The sequence below is a fragment of the Sceloporus undulatus genome, chromosome 6 (genome assembly GCF_019175285.1).
Source record: "Sceloporus undulatus isolate JIND9_A2432 ecotype Alabama chromosome 6, SceUnd_v1.1, whole genome shotgun sequence".
NCBI classification, from domain to species: domain Eukaryota; kingdom Metazoa; phylum Chordata; class Lepidosauria; order Squamata; family Phrynosomatidae; genus Sceloporus; species Sceloporus undulatus.
In genome coordinates this window covers 75063841-75079104 of record NC_056527.1, presented here as the reverse complement: position 1 = coordinate 75079104, position 15264 = coordinate 75063841, and the positions used below count along the sequence as shown (strand labels likewise).

The 15264-nt window shown below is 38.8% G+C and overlaps 1 protein-coding gene across 1 annotated transcript in view; it reads right to left on the bottom strand.

The window, feature by feature from the left end:
- Window positions 1-512: 512 nt before the first annotated feature.
- The window catches only part of GALNT1 (polypeptide N-acetylgalactosaminyltransferase 1), a 54039-nt gene continuing 39287 nt past the window's right edge, over window positions 513-15264 (bottom strand). The window contains exons 9-12 of the mRNA XM_042474906.1: window positions 11459-11598; window positions 7284-7382; window positions 3891-4025; window positions 513-1666 (exon numbers count right to left, since the gene is read on the bottom strand). Coding sequence (XP_042330840.1) covers window positions 1520-1666; window positions 3891-4025; window positions 7284-7382; window positions 11459-11598 — 521 coding nt within the window. The 3' untranslated portion in view covers window positions 513-1519. The remainder of the gene's footprint in view (window positions 1667-3890; window positions 4026-7283; window positions 7383-11458; window positions 11599-15264) is intronic.

The following is a 15264-nucleotide window of genomic DNA, read 5'->3' as shown; positions in this document are numbered from 1 at the left end:
GTTCTACAAATACTGGACATAACTGGGTCTACAGGACAACAGCTGATCAAATATAGCCACCTGGAATGAGACAAAACTGCATATTCCTCCTCTTGACATATATTAATTCGTTGCATACAAAAATGTTTAAACACTGATTTATATCAAAATTATTCTGTTTTACTAAACATGTTTTTCCTTTTTCTGGAAAAAAGCAGCTCATTTCATGAGTTAGAAACGATTAATTTTTCTTCTCTTATACTCTGATTCTTCGGTTAATAAAGCTATTCCGTTCAAAGTGCTAGACTAACATGACAAAGAATGACAAAGCCTTTGGCTATATCAAGTTCTTTTTGTGTGTGTGTGAAGAGGCCAGTTGAACAAATTTCCTTATCTTTTATTAGAAAAAAGTTATTGATGTTACAGTTCAAAAATCCAAATATGAATTTCAAGTATGGAATGGAAAATGCTCCTAAGAAACATTCAGATGAAAACTATTTGTTACCTGAATAAGTCGTATTTGTAGGCTCTGATGAATGAAATCAAAGAATTAAAGATTTATTGCTGTGAAACAAAATCTGTAGTACAGTAGTAAGAGACTTGGCCATTAAGCATAATCCAAGAAGTTAACAAATTCAAAATGCACTAACAAATGTTTAAGACAGGTGATGAATGGACAGGTAATGGAAGCTGGCTGACCCAAGTTCAACTCAAGTAGGAAAACGCAAATGATATAGAAGCCTCATTTTCAGATAATTAAAAATAATAATAATAACAGTTCCAACAGCCCAGAAGCCAAAGTAGAATTGGGATTTTTAAAAAACAAACCGACATTCAAAGAGCCAATTTTATTTATGCTCAATTTTGGGTTTTGCCCTCTCAAAATTCAGATCAATTAAGGGGAGGGAAAATATAGTAATGACTTACATACATCTGAACAGAAAGTTGTTGTCTCACTTGGGTTTTTTTCACTGAGGTAAAAAAAAATCTACATATAAATTTGATATTTATTTAGTACTACAAATTGTACTTCATGTAGTTCTGATCTCTTGCCTCTCAACCCTGTTTTACACATTCCTTGCTTCACTGATTCATTCTCTTGTGATACTGAATCTGCTCCATTTGCATTTGTATCTGTGCTTGATACCTTTCTCACTACTGAATCTTACCAAAAATCTTAGGAAACTTTATGACAGCACCCGTTGAACAAGGCTACTGATGGAAAAGCAAACTAGATTGTGCCACTCTCTTGGGAGCAAATATCCTTGATTATGTTTTCACTGATTGAGTGTTCTATAAAATGATTCTTTGAAGAAATGTCTTGTAAACATCAGTGTGCAGAGGTTCACAAGTACTCATGTAGTTAGTTCCACACACATTAACACCAGGATGGCTGGCTGACAGCTCTTGAAAATTCAGAAGAGTCTGTTCCAGGGGGTTAAAAAACCCCTATGAAACCTTACAGCCTTTGTTTGCTACGTAAGAATGTAGCAAATGTACTTGCTGAGGTAGTCCAGTCAATTCTCCTCTTATAAACCTTTCAGAATATTTCCGGAAGGGTGACATTGCGAAGAAGCCACTGTTGAGAGCGGCTACCATTGCAGTCTTTGATGCTGGGTACCTGGCTGTCTTCTTCAGTGGCTTTATCCAGGCACTGATTACTGTTCACATGCAACAGGGTTAATTTCTTTGTCCAAGGGAAAGAAGGAAACCGGAAAAGAAAAAGACAAATTTTAAGGAAATGGAGAAGTTATCCAAAGTTCATTGAAAAAGAACATATTATAATAAATTCATTTCAAATACAGCAGGTACACATCTTCCCATTTAACTCAAGAAATGGAAACACTTGATCTTTTAGCTCTGATGAAGAGAAAGAAATACATCTGTGGTTGGCGGCATCAAAGCCAAAAAGAGAAAGAGATCAGCCACATTAGTCTGGAAGCTTACTTTGGAAGCATTGTTTAAGTAAGGATAGTTCAATTTGTCCAGGTGGTCCACATTCCTTGGAAAAAGGGGGGGGGGAACAGCCATTATAGTCACACAGATTGTTGGCTTTGGGGGTGCTGGGCCCCCACAAATATGTTTATGTGTGTACATCCACACACGTGTACCGCTCCACTTGCAACCCACTGAGACACAGGGATTGTTGATGTATTCATCTGTATAGGTGGGTAGGCTGTTTTAGCTCCAGGGGCCATACATAGAGTGGCCTAGGGTTACACAGAACTCATGCATTAAATGATACAGGGAATAAGGAACCCCTTGTTTTTCTAAAAAAGGTTTTTAAAGATTTCTAAGGGCTTATGAAGTATGCTAGGGTTGTCAGGATTTTAAAAAACATATTTCTGTGACTGGTAATTTCATGCTGCAAGCTGCATTTGAACTCTTCAAATTTCAAAGCAGTGCAGAGGGGCATCTGTTTTAAAGCTATTAAGTCAAAGGATGGATTGAAACTTGAGAGATCCTGTTTTAATTCTCATTGAATCACTGACCAGTCATTTTCTCTCCACTTCAACTCCCTCAGCTGTTGTGAGAGGATAAAGTAGGGTTGAGAGAAAAGCATGTACATTAATTTATTTTTTTCTTAATTTTGGTACACGATAAAGAATAAAGCACTTAGTAGGTAAACTGACTGCTACGTGCTTTATTCAAATTTGAACCGTGATCAAATTTTTGAAGTACTTTTTAAAGAATCATAGGGCCTGTACAGACAGGCCAATATAAAGCTGCTTCGGGTCACTTTGGAGTATGCTGTTTAAATGATGCATGCGTCCTAAGAGGCCAGAAGCTGTGCCAAAGCTGTGGTCCAGTCCTTAGGACTGGAGTGTGGCTTTGGCATGGCCTCTGGCCTCTTATGCCACATGCATCATTTAAGCAGCATACCTTCAAAGTGATCCGAAGCAGATTTATTTTGGCCTGTCTGTATGGGCCCATCGATAGTTTTTTTTGAGAGATGTAGTATCTACAATATTGCAAAAAAGTATATACAGTGTGGTGCCTGTATACAGTGAGAAGACATTGATTATGCCTCTTCCATCTAAGCAGATACTAAGGACATGCAAGAATTGTATGAGGAGATTAATCAACTTTTCCTGCATCTACAGTCTTCTGTCAATGGAAGTATAACTAATAGATTGGGTTGTGTTTTTTTTAAAAAAAAGTTATTTAGCCATACAGTTGGCCCTCTACTTTCTCAAGGGGAAAGAACAGACGTCACCCCACCCCAAGGTGCAAATACTGTGAATATCTTTTGATCCTCCCTCACCCTCACCCCAACTGTATTTAATACAAAAAGTATCTGTACTGACAGGGTGGCTGGGTCTGGGCACATGTTCACTCACATGCACGGATAAAGACAAGAAGATGGGGATGAGGGAAGATGGGGAAACTTATCCCATCCCAACCATGTGTGGGTGTGTGAGAGAGAGAGCACACAGCCCTCCCTCAAGTTCTCCCATCCCCTTCCCTCCCAAGCGAGTGAACACATGGCTTGAACTCATCTACAGAATTCACCTTGAGAACCACTAATGCTATTTTGTACTTGGAACACAAAACATGGTACATCAGTTATGGTGGGTGATTACATGTATATATTACTTTTATCCTTTCCTGGTATGGGGAGCCAGGTGGGAAATCAAGCCCCTATCTTTCATTTGATAGGGCACAGTTCTGACTTATATATGCTCAAGTTCTCTGCAGGTCATGGAACATGAGAAAACAGTATCTTCTAGGACCATCTCTCTTCCAAAACTAAAGAACTTTAATTTGAATACATGATGAGTATGTATTTTAGATTATAATTATTACTTTTGTCTCCAAGTACTAACCAGCAACCATCCCATACATGTAATTGTATCAAAAAGTAACTCGGTCCCTAGAACTTTCTAACCTCTTGAAATGAACAGACTTACCACGGGATCATATTCCCAAAGCTGATTGCCTTTTAAGTGGTGGCACTTAAGCATTGTGACAGGACCATTTAACTTAGAGACATCTAAGCACAAATCATCTGTTCGAATTTCTTTGTTGGCTGTATAGGAAAAAACCTTGACAGAAAACAAGATTCAATTATTGCAGCAGAATACACCACTTTATGATAAGATATTAACATCAAACATATCCTTAAATGCATATTTGAAAGATCATCAGCAGACTGATTGTCTCCATCAGGGGTTCCCTGATGCGTTCACTTCCCAGGTGCTCCATGGTTGCTCCAGGAAAATGAAAGAAATAAAAAATGGAAAGGAATTAAAGAATAAGAATATATTCTTATATATACTCTAATCACCATTAACTTGCAAGACTTAAACTTCTTAGGGGCTCTGCCATAGAAATAAAGGCTCCACGAGTCAAAAAGGTTGGGAACCTCTGGTCTACATTATACACATAAGAAGGTTTCCTAAAATAGCTAATATGTGAGAAGAGATAGTGAAGAACCCTTTTAAAAAAAAGTTAAGGCTTCTCTGTTTGTTCATGGATCACTTCTGATATCATATATGGATGAGATAAGGAATGCATAAGTGTGTACAGCCAGGATGAGCAACTGTGGGAGGCTAAGAGACCGTATGGGTCTGGATCCCTCTCACTGCAGAAAACAAACAAACAAACCTCCAAATTTTCCCCAATACCTTCTAGGGATTCAGGGGCCAATCCCAATTCCTACATAACTCCTTCTGCTCCCTAACTGGAAGTAACTAAATGTTTGCTGCTAGTTTTGTAGTGGAGGTATTTCTGGGCTCTCCAAGGATTACAATATCAGCCAGAGCCCACAGACTGCCTACATGTTGCCTACTCCTATTCTATGGGATAACAATGAAGCAAATTGACTTTTTAATTAAGGCAATACACAAATTAGGTTGTCGTTTGAAGTCTCCAAGTTGTACTGTTTATTAAAATGGTATCTGTTAAAGTAAGTAATTTGAGACTTGGCTTCTATGCCCTGTTCAGCGAGGTCACCAACAGTGCCAAATTCCAAAATGATCTCACAAAATTGAGACAAATATACATTAAAATGCTGAAAATGGGCATGACTACTCCTTTTACTCCCAATTTTCTGACAGGGAAAACTATATTCTTAATGTCTCTTGACATCATAGGCTCCTCCATCTAGAGCACTGGCTGGTTCGGCAATGATGCTGCAAAATGTCACATACTGTGTTTCCTTACAACATGTCCCTCTACAAGCCTATACTCTTCTTCAGTCTTCCAATCTCAAAGAAAAAATGGAGAGGGCAGAGTGTCTGAAGTCAGCAAAGATGCTCTAGGTTGCACCAGTCTTAAATACCCGAACTTTATAGTATATTCCTCAGGCAGCACTAGAGGAATCCTCCAGCAAGTTCGCCATGTCCAGAACATGGCCACATAGCCCGAAAAACCCGCAAAAAACTTTGCCATGTCTGTTTCTTCCTTGTTTCAGTAACTGGCAGTGGGGGTTACAGAGCTTCTGCTGCTACAGTACAAAAACCATTACAAACATGGTAGTGCCAGTAATGAAAAATTTCTAAACAAATTTTACTTTTTCTTTGTGCCACATGTTTTTAAGTGGGACCAAGAACCAGAGCATCTTGGCAATATGGGTTTGGGGAAAGAACTGGTTTTGTGTGTGATGGGCTTATATACATATTTTAGTCAATTCATAGGCCAATGCCTCTTCCCTTCTCAAGAGGTGCCTACAGGGGCTTAAAGAGCTCATGAACCATAGCTCATACATCTTTTCCATTGCAGAGAAGAGTTGAGAAGATATATTCTGAAGCAAACAGAGTGCAGGAACAGGGTGTTTAACCCCTTACATTTATCATTTCCCTCCACTAGAACACCTTATCACCCAATGCTATCTATGCCCACTTAGTATCTCAGTTTTTAAAGAAAAATCTATTACAGCATGCATGAGGTTAAAATCTCGATTTGATAGTAAATGAGTACCGTCATGATGCTAAAGTTCCAAATCCAAAATGAGAAACTGATTCTTTCACATAACTTAATTTTACAGTAGTGTCATACAAAAACCTCCTTTCTGTTGCTTCAGCACAAGGATTGTGAAGTGCACAGCTGCCAATATTTTCAGCAGACAAGCATGGGGCAATTCACGGGGGGGGGGGGAATCCCCTTTTAATACAGCAGGGTTCAAGTACTTTATAAACCCATACAGAACTAGGACAAAGTTGGACAACTTTGCTGATTCAACACACTTGATTCTGATGTGAAATAACAGGAAGAAATGTGGGTGAGTGGAAACTGGGATTGAGTTCACAATGAAAAAGATGTGAGGACTAAGATGAGTAGATTCAATTTTCTAAATTAATATTCCATGTAATCCCTGCCCCTTTAAAAGGACAGAGACAATGGTCCAGTAATTCACTGAAATATATGTAATTAAGCACCACAGCTATAAACAAAATAAATGCATTTCTCAATCCCACACAGCCAAGATGCTCTGGTGCTTGCTACCTTCTAAAAATGTATGAAACTAATAATTTTCAAAACTTGCTTTAACATTCTTTCACTACTAGTCCCATCATCATTCAAAACGGTGGTAGATATAATTGCCACCAGCACCAAAATCCCAAGTCATACAACTTCTTCCTACTGTATCATAAGACTGGCAAACTCCCACTCTTTAAATCACCTTGCCATGTAAATAACAAAGAGGGGTGGGTTAATTCACAGAAGGATTTATCTGGCAATAAAAGCAGGCTTGGATACTGCATTAAAACAATACAAGGCCAGGACAATGTGAAGTATAATGCTGGTCCTAACACTCCATTCTCACCATCACATTTGGGCCTGTGAGATCAAGGAAGAGTGATAACATATGCAGGGAAGGTAAAGTGCAGGCACCCACATTCAGAGATAACATCCCTCCAGCAGTACAATGATGTATCTTCAGCACTTTTACATTAAGATTATCCTAGCCTATTTCAACAGACATGAAAATCATTGTTTAAAGATGTAGATGCAAAACCTTACTCCAAGATTACATGTGTAAATGTCTGCAGCCTAAAGTTAGACACGCACCTGCGGCATATACACACATGGCTGTGGCGCGAGCACAACCCCATTATGTCCAATGGGGCTCGACCATACATGCTATCTGCCTTACAGGGGGGGGGGGGGGGTCTAGAATGGATCATGCACGTAAGGTAAGGGCCCACTGTACTCTGGAGTGTATTTGTGGAAAAGTTAATTCTTTGAAGATTATGGAAACCTGATTACTGACACAACCCTTGGGAAAGCCACAACATTTTTATATAACAAATAAACTTATAAAATCCAACACAAAGGTTTTAAGGACTTTCTCTTTTTACCTGATTACCACCCATTCCATGACAGTTAAAGATTCCAACTTTTTCATTTTCTTTTCTTGCCATGTTATCTAGACATTGATTTGTTTCCACATTTCTTATCTGAAAACAATAAAAAATAAATAAATAGAAAGTCGGCATAGACACCATTTTATGTATGGAGATCAACACATAGCGAAATGGAGACCATTAGCATCACTAAGGACTTATTTAGTGATCCTGTCCATCCTTACCCTTAAAATGGGATCAAGAACAATTCTCAGATGCATGCTTTTTCCAAGTTGCTTTACACGGCTTTCAGTTTATGCTGAAAGTTGCTTGCCATAAAAGGTAATGGCACCCTCGCCTGCAGCGCACACACCATGCCGTGCCACGTGCATGAGCCCCATTGTTTTAAATGGTGCTTGAGCATCCGCGCCGGGGGGGGGGGTCCGGAACAGACCCCCTGTGTAAGGGAAAGGTGCCCTGTATAATGAAAGCAATATGCCTAGACACAGAAATATCTGTTTTTCCCTAAGGGGAGCCTATATATTTATGTACCTATGAGTACTTATAATAAGTGAAAAGACTAATAGAGAGCCTGCTCATTCTCCCATAGGGATAACTGAGATCCCAAACTTAAAAATGCTTAAGTGCAATACTGATGTTAACTCTGTCTGTGTGGATTTTACTGATGTCACAAGTTCAAAGCCCAGTTGGCCAGAAGGTGATAAAAAGGGATCCCAGAAAAACATAGATTATCTGACAAATTACAAAGAACGCCCAATCTCTTAGTCTAAATAGATAAAGACGAAGAACCATGTTTATATAAATCAGGCCTTTGTGCACCCCTCCCCTCATCCATTTTTGCAGCATTTGGACAAATGATTTCACTTTAAAACAAGAGACACGTATCTCTAATTCCTTGTTTTTATATAATTACAGCATCAACTCAGCAATACTGGGGGAAACTGATCCCTGCAGCTGCCAAGGTTACCTGTCCTGATTTGAGGACACTAACGTACTTCACAGAAGGTGGCTAGTTACAGTGAGCCCTTGATATCCACTGGGCTTTGGTTCCAGGACCCCTTGTAGATAACGAAAAGCCATGGGTGTTCAAATCCCATTAAATATAATGGCACAGTACAATGATAACCTTTATATAAAATGGCAAAAAATAAAATGGCTTTTTGAAATGTATATATTTAAACTTAAATTAAAATATTTTCAAGCTGTGGATGGATGAATCCATTGATAAGGAATCTGTGGATACAGAGGGACTGGCTGTACTATATATTTCATAAATATCACAAGCACTCAGTAAGACAAAAGAATAAAATGCAAACTGAAGCAGCTTGTTGTCCAAAGTGAAATGAGGGAAGTTCTGATGACCAGATTAGATAGCATTATGGAAGTATGTTTCTTCCAAATCACTGGTAAGTGGTAATGAAGTGATTTTCTCCACAGAGAAAGATCAAGATGTTCACTAGTGTGACTATTCTAAACCTTTTTGGAATGAAGAACTAATTAATGTCTGATATTCAGAGTGGTATGTAAGTCACCATCTTTCTACAGCAAAACACCAAGAGTAAAACCCGTCTAACTACCCCTCTGCTCATCAGGGCTTGATTTTGTTCAACAGAACCATAATTTCTTTGACTACAAAAGGGTTCTGGAACAGAGGGGAAAAGCACTGAACATGACAGTTTAGTCTTCAGGGATAATGAAACCTATTCAAAAGTCTAACATCAGACCATTCCAAGTCTGAGTGTAACCTCTGAGACAGTCTTTAGAGGTACAAAGGGAAGAAACAGTCAAAATCAGCCAAAAGTGTCAATTTAAGGAGTCAGATGGTTTACGAGGATAATACTTAGCAATTTCAAAGAGACATTTGGATGCATGTGAAGAAAAATCTGCAAGCTGTTTGAACTGGATAACACTCAAAATGTAATTGAGAAAGGCCACAACCAAATCTTGGGCTACATATGGTGTTGTTGTGAATCCTGCTATACATCAATGTTGATTTGAGGAATCCTGTGATTTGACACAGCAGTCTGCAGCATTTTGGAAAATTTTAAACTGCAGGGTAAATAATTTGGAAGCCTCAATATACTGTATAAAAAACACAACTACCTTCTTTTTATTCTTAAGGGGAACAGGAAACTGATCTTTATCCTTCTTTTGACTGGCTACATTTCCATATGGGAAAGGCTCTCCTGGATTTGCTGAGCACTTTGAACACAGACCCATATGGTTGGGTTGCCAAGTTGCTAAGAGCCACCATCTGCCAGGAAAAAAGGGGGTGAGGAAAGTGTCATCCTTATTAAATGCTGGTATGACTCCTGACTTGGTGCCAATTCAACATTGTGCTAATAAAGCCCAAACCAAGTTGTGTGTTATCAACCCTGGTTGGGTAGCACTACAGTTGCAACCTGTTGCGAAGCCAATCACCTTAAAGGGATGCAACATTCTAAAGTAAGTGATATCCCTCCAGCAAGCAAACAAGATTAACTTCAACTGGGAGTCTTCCTGATTGTGGCTCTGAAGCTACAGAATACATTCCTGGAAAAGAAACTCTGCATTCTTTCTTGGTCTCTTTGCACAGAAAAGCAACAACATTTTTATTCCATAGGATTTGGAACTGAGAAGACAGTGTGCTTTTATGCTGATTGCTTTGTTCATTGGGTCATATCAATTGGTTCATAGATTTATTACATATTATAGGTTAATTACTTTGTGATTAGTACAGTGGACCATTGGCATCCACAGGTTTAATATCTGCGATTTGAGCAACTGCAAACTGAAATGAAGAAACATTTAAAAAACAACAACTTGTGGTCACCAGGCTGAGAAGCTGTCCCAGTGCAATAGCGGAGGCTGTTGCAGCAAGCCGATGCCTCCCTTCCCCATGAAAGTCAATTCCATCACATAGCCACAGTCACAATTTAAACCTCTTCCTCACTCTCTTTCCCACCTTCACATCACAAAGCCACAGCCAGAATTTAAACCCCTGCTTCACTCTATTTCCCACTTTCTCACAAAGAAGCCTTTCCCAGAATTCAAACACCAGCCTTACTTCATTTCTCAGCTTCTTACAAGGAAGCCTCTGATAGAATTTAAATCACTTTCTGCCAAAACACCTCTTTGCCCAGTTCCTTCTATCGCCCTTCTCTGAGCTGGATTGATGACAAAAGTGTTTAAGATCTGCCAGAGACTATGTGATGGAAAGGTTGGGAAGGTAGAAAACAGAGTCAGGAAACAGTTTAAATCCTGGTAGATCCTTCATGATGGGAGGGTGGGAAATAGTACAGGAAGAATGCCTTCCTGGTGCCTGAAATTTGCCGCCCAAGTAATTTTAAATGTCAAATACTGACTTGAACATCTGTGGTTTTTGGCATCTGCGGGGTGTGTGCGTGTGTCTGGAACAAACTGATGTGAATACCAAGGGCTCACTACATAGAAGTGTGCTAAATAACTGGAAGGAGGCTGCTTTGCAAAAACAAGTATTTTTTCATTTCAGTCCTAAACTTATCCACAGTAATCAATTGGATCAGCTAAGGCGGAATACAGACTGCCCAAAAAGGGCAGTCTCCTACCGCCCTGGTTTGCTCCATGAGGGAGCTGCAGAGGACAAACTGCGCGGCTCCATCACGGAGCAAAAAGAACCCGCAAAAAGTGGGTTCTTGTGGTGCCTTTGTGACGCCGCAAGGTGCCAATGGCACACTTGTGGCGTCACAAAGGCACCGGCACGTGCTATGCGTCCGTCACGTCAAAATGGCAGCACCCATATGTACAGAGCGCCACTATTTTGACGCCCTTGTCATGTGCGAGGGGCGAGTCGTGTCTGGAAGCACCACTCCTTGCATGTAATGACGGCGCCCCGTAGGGGTGGTCTGTACAGTGCCTAAGAAAGTACAATGCACATCAATGGCATCATGAAAACTCTGGCTATTCTAAGCAGAATAAAGAACAAATTCCTCTGAAGACTTAATTTATTTGATATGAATAAGGAGTGTAGATCTAAATACCAGCATTAGAGACTGTGGATATAAATTTGCCTTAAACCCATTGCATCAAACATTACACTTTGAACATGTAAAGACACAAATGTTCATTTGTGTCATATTTATTTGTACACCAGCTCAAAAGAAACATTACAAATTTGTGAATTCTCAAAATGTGTATTATCAAATCCTTACCTCTCCCAAAGAGAAATAGTGACGTGGTATTTGGGAATCAGGGTAAACATTCTCTAAGTACCAGGAAAAAGGCTTGCACTGTAGTTTGTGTCTCAGTCCAACTCGTGAGGATATATCTCCATAATCTACCTTTGTAACACCTGCAGAGAAGTGAATATAACTGTTAGACACAAGACCATAACAAAATGGGAACACATTGAGCGTGTTGTACAAAAATAGAAGTGCCACTTTACACATATTTCTGAAAGGAGACTATGAAATCAAAGCCCTTTTGCACTGTAGCTTTGACTGTGTATTTTACTATAAAGTTTTAAAGTAGATATGGATTGTTTAAGAATATCTGAATCAAATACTATTTCTCACCTATAGACCTCTTTCAACAGAAACTATTTTACAGAGCTCACGGTACATTAAACAAAGCTATAACATCTTGCCTCTTATAGGTACATATTTCTATTAAAGTAATCAATTTAACCCCTTTCATTTTCTCATTTAAAATCCATCTATTATAACAGCAGCTCTATATTCTGCCTATCCACAAAACAAAATTTTACATTATTCCTTTCATTTTTCAAAAAGAGTTAACAATTCAACAATTCTCAGTTTACCACAATCCTCTATCTCCTTTTAAATTATTTTCATTTCTTTTTGTATATATCCAAGTGATTAAAACCAGTATAAATAATAGTTAGTAACTTTTTCCAAGATAATCTCTTTCGTAGTCTATCCCTTACCCTAAAATCTTAGATCTTCTTAGACCAAATCACTCAAGCCCCAGTATTAGTATTCTAATCCAGAAAAGCCAAACCTAAATTCTTTCAATCCCCAAAAGCCAAATCTAACATCTTCATATTTATTTGGTCCCCCACCCCTCACAAAATCATTGCTGTTGACCAAACAGGGCATTTCCTACCCAAATTAAAATGGCAGGGGAAGGGGGAAATCTTCTGTGAAAAACATTTCTATTGGACCTCCGAAATCCCTTCTTTCACCCTATGTTGATTATGATGTCCTTATCATTGTTGCCCCACTCTTCCCATATCACTTTCAAAACACCAAAGTCCTCCCAGTCAGGGAACAAACCCCCATCACATCCTTTTGACTTCAAACTGACTCCTCTGTCTTCTTTATCCCAAGTACTGTAGCTTCTCCCAATTCTTCATCTTCCAGTTAATTCTTCTACATCTTCATCTTTTGGTTCCTCACTTAGTCCAAATTTCAATCTAAAATTCACTCTAACGATTATAAAATCATTTATCATCCATTTAAGTTCCTCCCTTATCATCTGTCACATCTCTGCAAATTAATCTTGCAAAAGTTGCATCTTTAACCATCTCCTCTTCAACAAAATCTTGACAGAGTTAAGATATCTATCTCTTCAATCCCTCTTCCAAAGGAATGTTGAGATGACACAGCCCAGCATTTAATCTCTGTTGTTATTCTGCTTGCTTTCAGTACTTCTCTCAGCCAAAACAATTCCACTCCCCAAAACAAATCAGTCTCTTTCTCTAAAGCATTTTACTCATTAGGTGCTACAAAATCTTCCATCTTTAATAATTATTTCCATTGTTTCACATTATTTTTATATTCTTTATCCATTAAAAAATTAAGTAATTTTGTCCTTTCTTCACAAAACATATTAGATTTTCTGATTTCAGCGTACGATCTTAAAACCGTTTTCTTTTTTTCTTTTAAAAATAGTGCTCAAGTTTTCTCACATTAACATGAAAGGCAGGAAGCTCACAAGCACTGATGAAGCCACTGATTCAAAGATATTTTTTTTTACTAGTAAATCATGTTGTTGTTACATGGATAGTTTTTTAAAAAGAGAGAATGTGTTTGCTGGTTTAGTATTCATTAAAAGCTTGTGGCAACAGGATTAGCTGATGGAATTTGTTCCAAGATCCTCTCTCCAGTCACAGTTGGCTGTTGCAGTCACTACAAGCTTGGTGGAGTTCTCAGACTCTTGTGGGCTATCCCTTTAATCTCTCCTTGTTTAGGAAGGCAAATCACTCATCGGATCTTGCCTCATAATTGGTGATAACACCACTGCCACCCTCTCTCTCTCATGGAGCCCTGTGAAAGAGGTCAGTTCACTATTTTCTGTCCCGGATGTCACCTCCCCTGAAGTCATTACTTATCTCCTAATGGCTGCACAAAAATATATTTGTGGTTAGCACCTAAATGACAACTGTGGGGTGACAACCAGAACCTCACCAGACAGGAATTCCACTGCCAGGGCTACCTCTGAGAAGGCTGTGCCATTTGTGGCTGCCCTTGCGTGCCAGACTCATTAAGGGCAATGCAAACAGAATCTTCCCAGCCATGTTAAATCCTAGGTTGATCAGTATACAGGAAAGCAGTCTTTCTAGTAAACTGGGTCATGTAAGGATTATTTCAGTAATCTAAGTTATTATACTGTGAACTACAAATGCATGTTCATTCTAACCCAAGTTCAGTTGTTGTTGGCAAGGAAGATAAACTCAGTGGTCTTTCAGTGATAATTATGAATCCCCATCTATGTGCCTGTTCCATTAATAGGAATACTAACCCATCCAGAACAGGTTGACTAGTCAATTTCCAGGCATGGGAACCACCTACCAAAAGAACTCAGACCTGCATTGAAGATTGTGAAATTCAAACATTGTTCCAAAGGAATAATTGCACCACAGGCTAAAGAGATCGTACAAATAATGTTTTCACAGAAGTCCACTTTCTTGGTGTTTTAACTTGTTTACTGCTTCTAAAATTTTAAAAGTATTTTACTGTTTGCTTTTTGTCTTTGGTAGTGTTGAGAGAAAAGCAGGATAAACATAGTACAAATAAACTAACAGTTAAGTATAACATTATACAGTAGATATTCCAGTAAAAATAGCACAATCTCTCAACTATTTTTCATAACAACCAAGGATGAATGAGAGAAAGGGATGTTTCAGATACTGTTGGGTAATATTTCAATCCAAGTACACTATTGCATTGTGAACCAGTCTAACACAATAAAAAACAGCAGGAACTGTACATGTACATAATTATTTTGGCAAGACAACCAATGCACCAAGAATACACAGTTTAAGAACTAACTGTTTTTCCTGTTCAAAATGAACTTGAACACCTAGCACTTTTTAAAGAGAAATAGGCCAAACAGGAAAGGAGGAGTAGCAGCATTATTTGTCAGGGATGTCTACACCTGTGAAGAGACCCAGGATTTAAATCCTGGAAGCCAGGTGGAGAGCATCTGGATAAAAATTAAAGGGGAGGGAAACAAGTCAGACGGAGGAACTGGATGATGCCTTTCTAGAACAGATGACCATTCTCTCAGATAGGAGAGACATAGTAGTGATGGGAGATTTCAACTATTAACTGCAGCTTTCGATGTCCCACCAACTGCCTTTTTCTGTCCCTCACCAAAAACTGAATTGCAACTTTTAAGACTCTTCCAACACACCTTTCATAGAGTGCAGTGGTCGTCTGTACTGTATCAGTGGGGGGAAAAAAAGAGGTGGGGGAGAATAAAAGGAAAGGAAAGGAAAGGAAAGGAAAAAGCACACTTTGGGACACTTCTTTTAAATTTGTTGACAATCCTAAAGTAAAACACAACTATTTAAAACAATTTTAAGACAAACTATTTCATGCCATTTAGCAAACCAGTGGCTCAGTCTCGATTACTGGCTGTGACCTTTCAATGTTTTCAATGCTTAGACATATTAAAACTTGTCCTTCTAATGCACATGTTTACCTGCAGCAATCCCACATAGGGTTGAGGAGTGCTAGTGTTGCACCTCATAACTCTCAGTCATGTTAAAGTT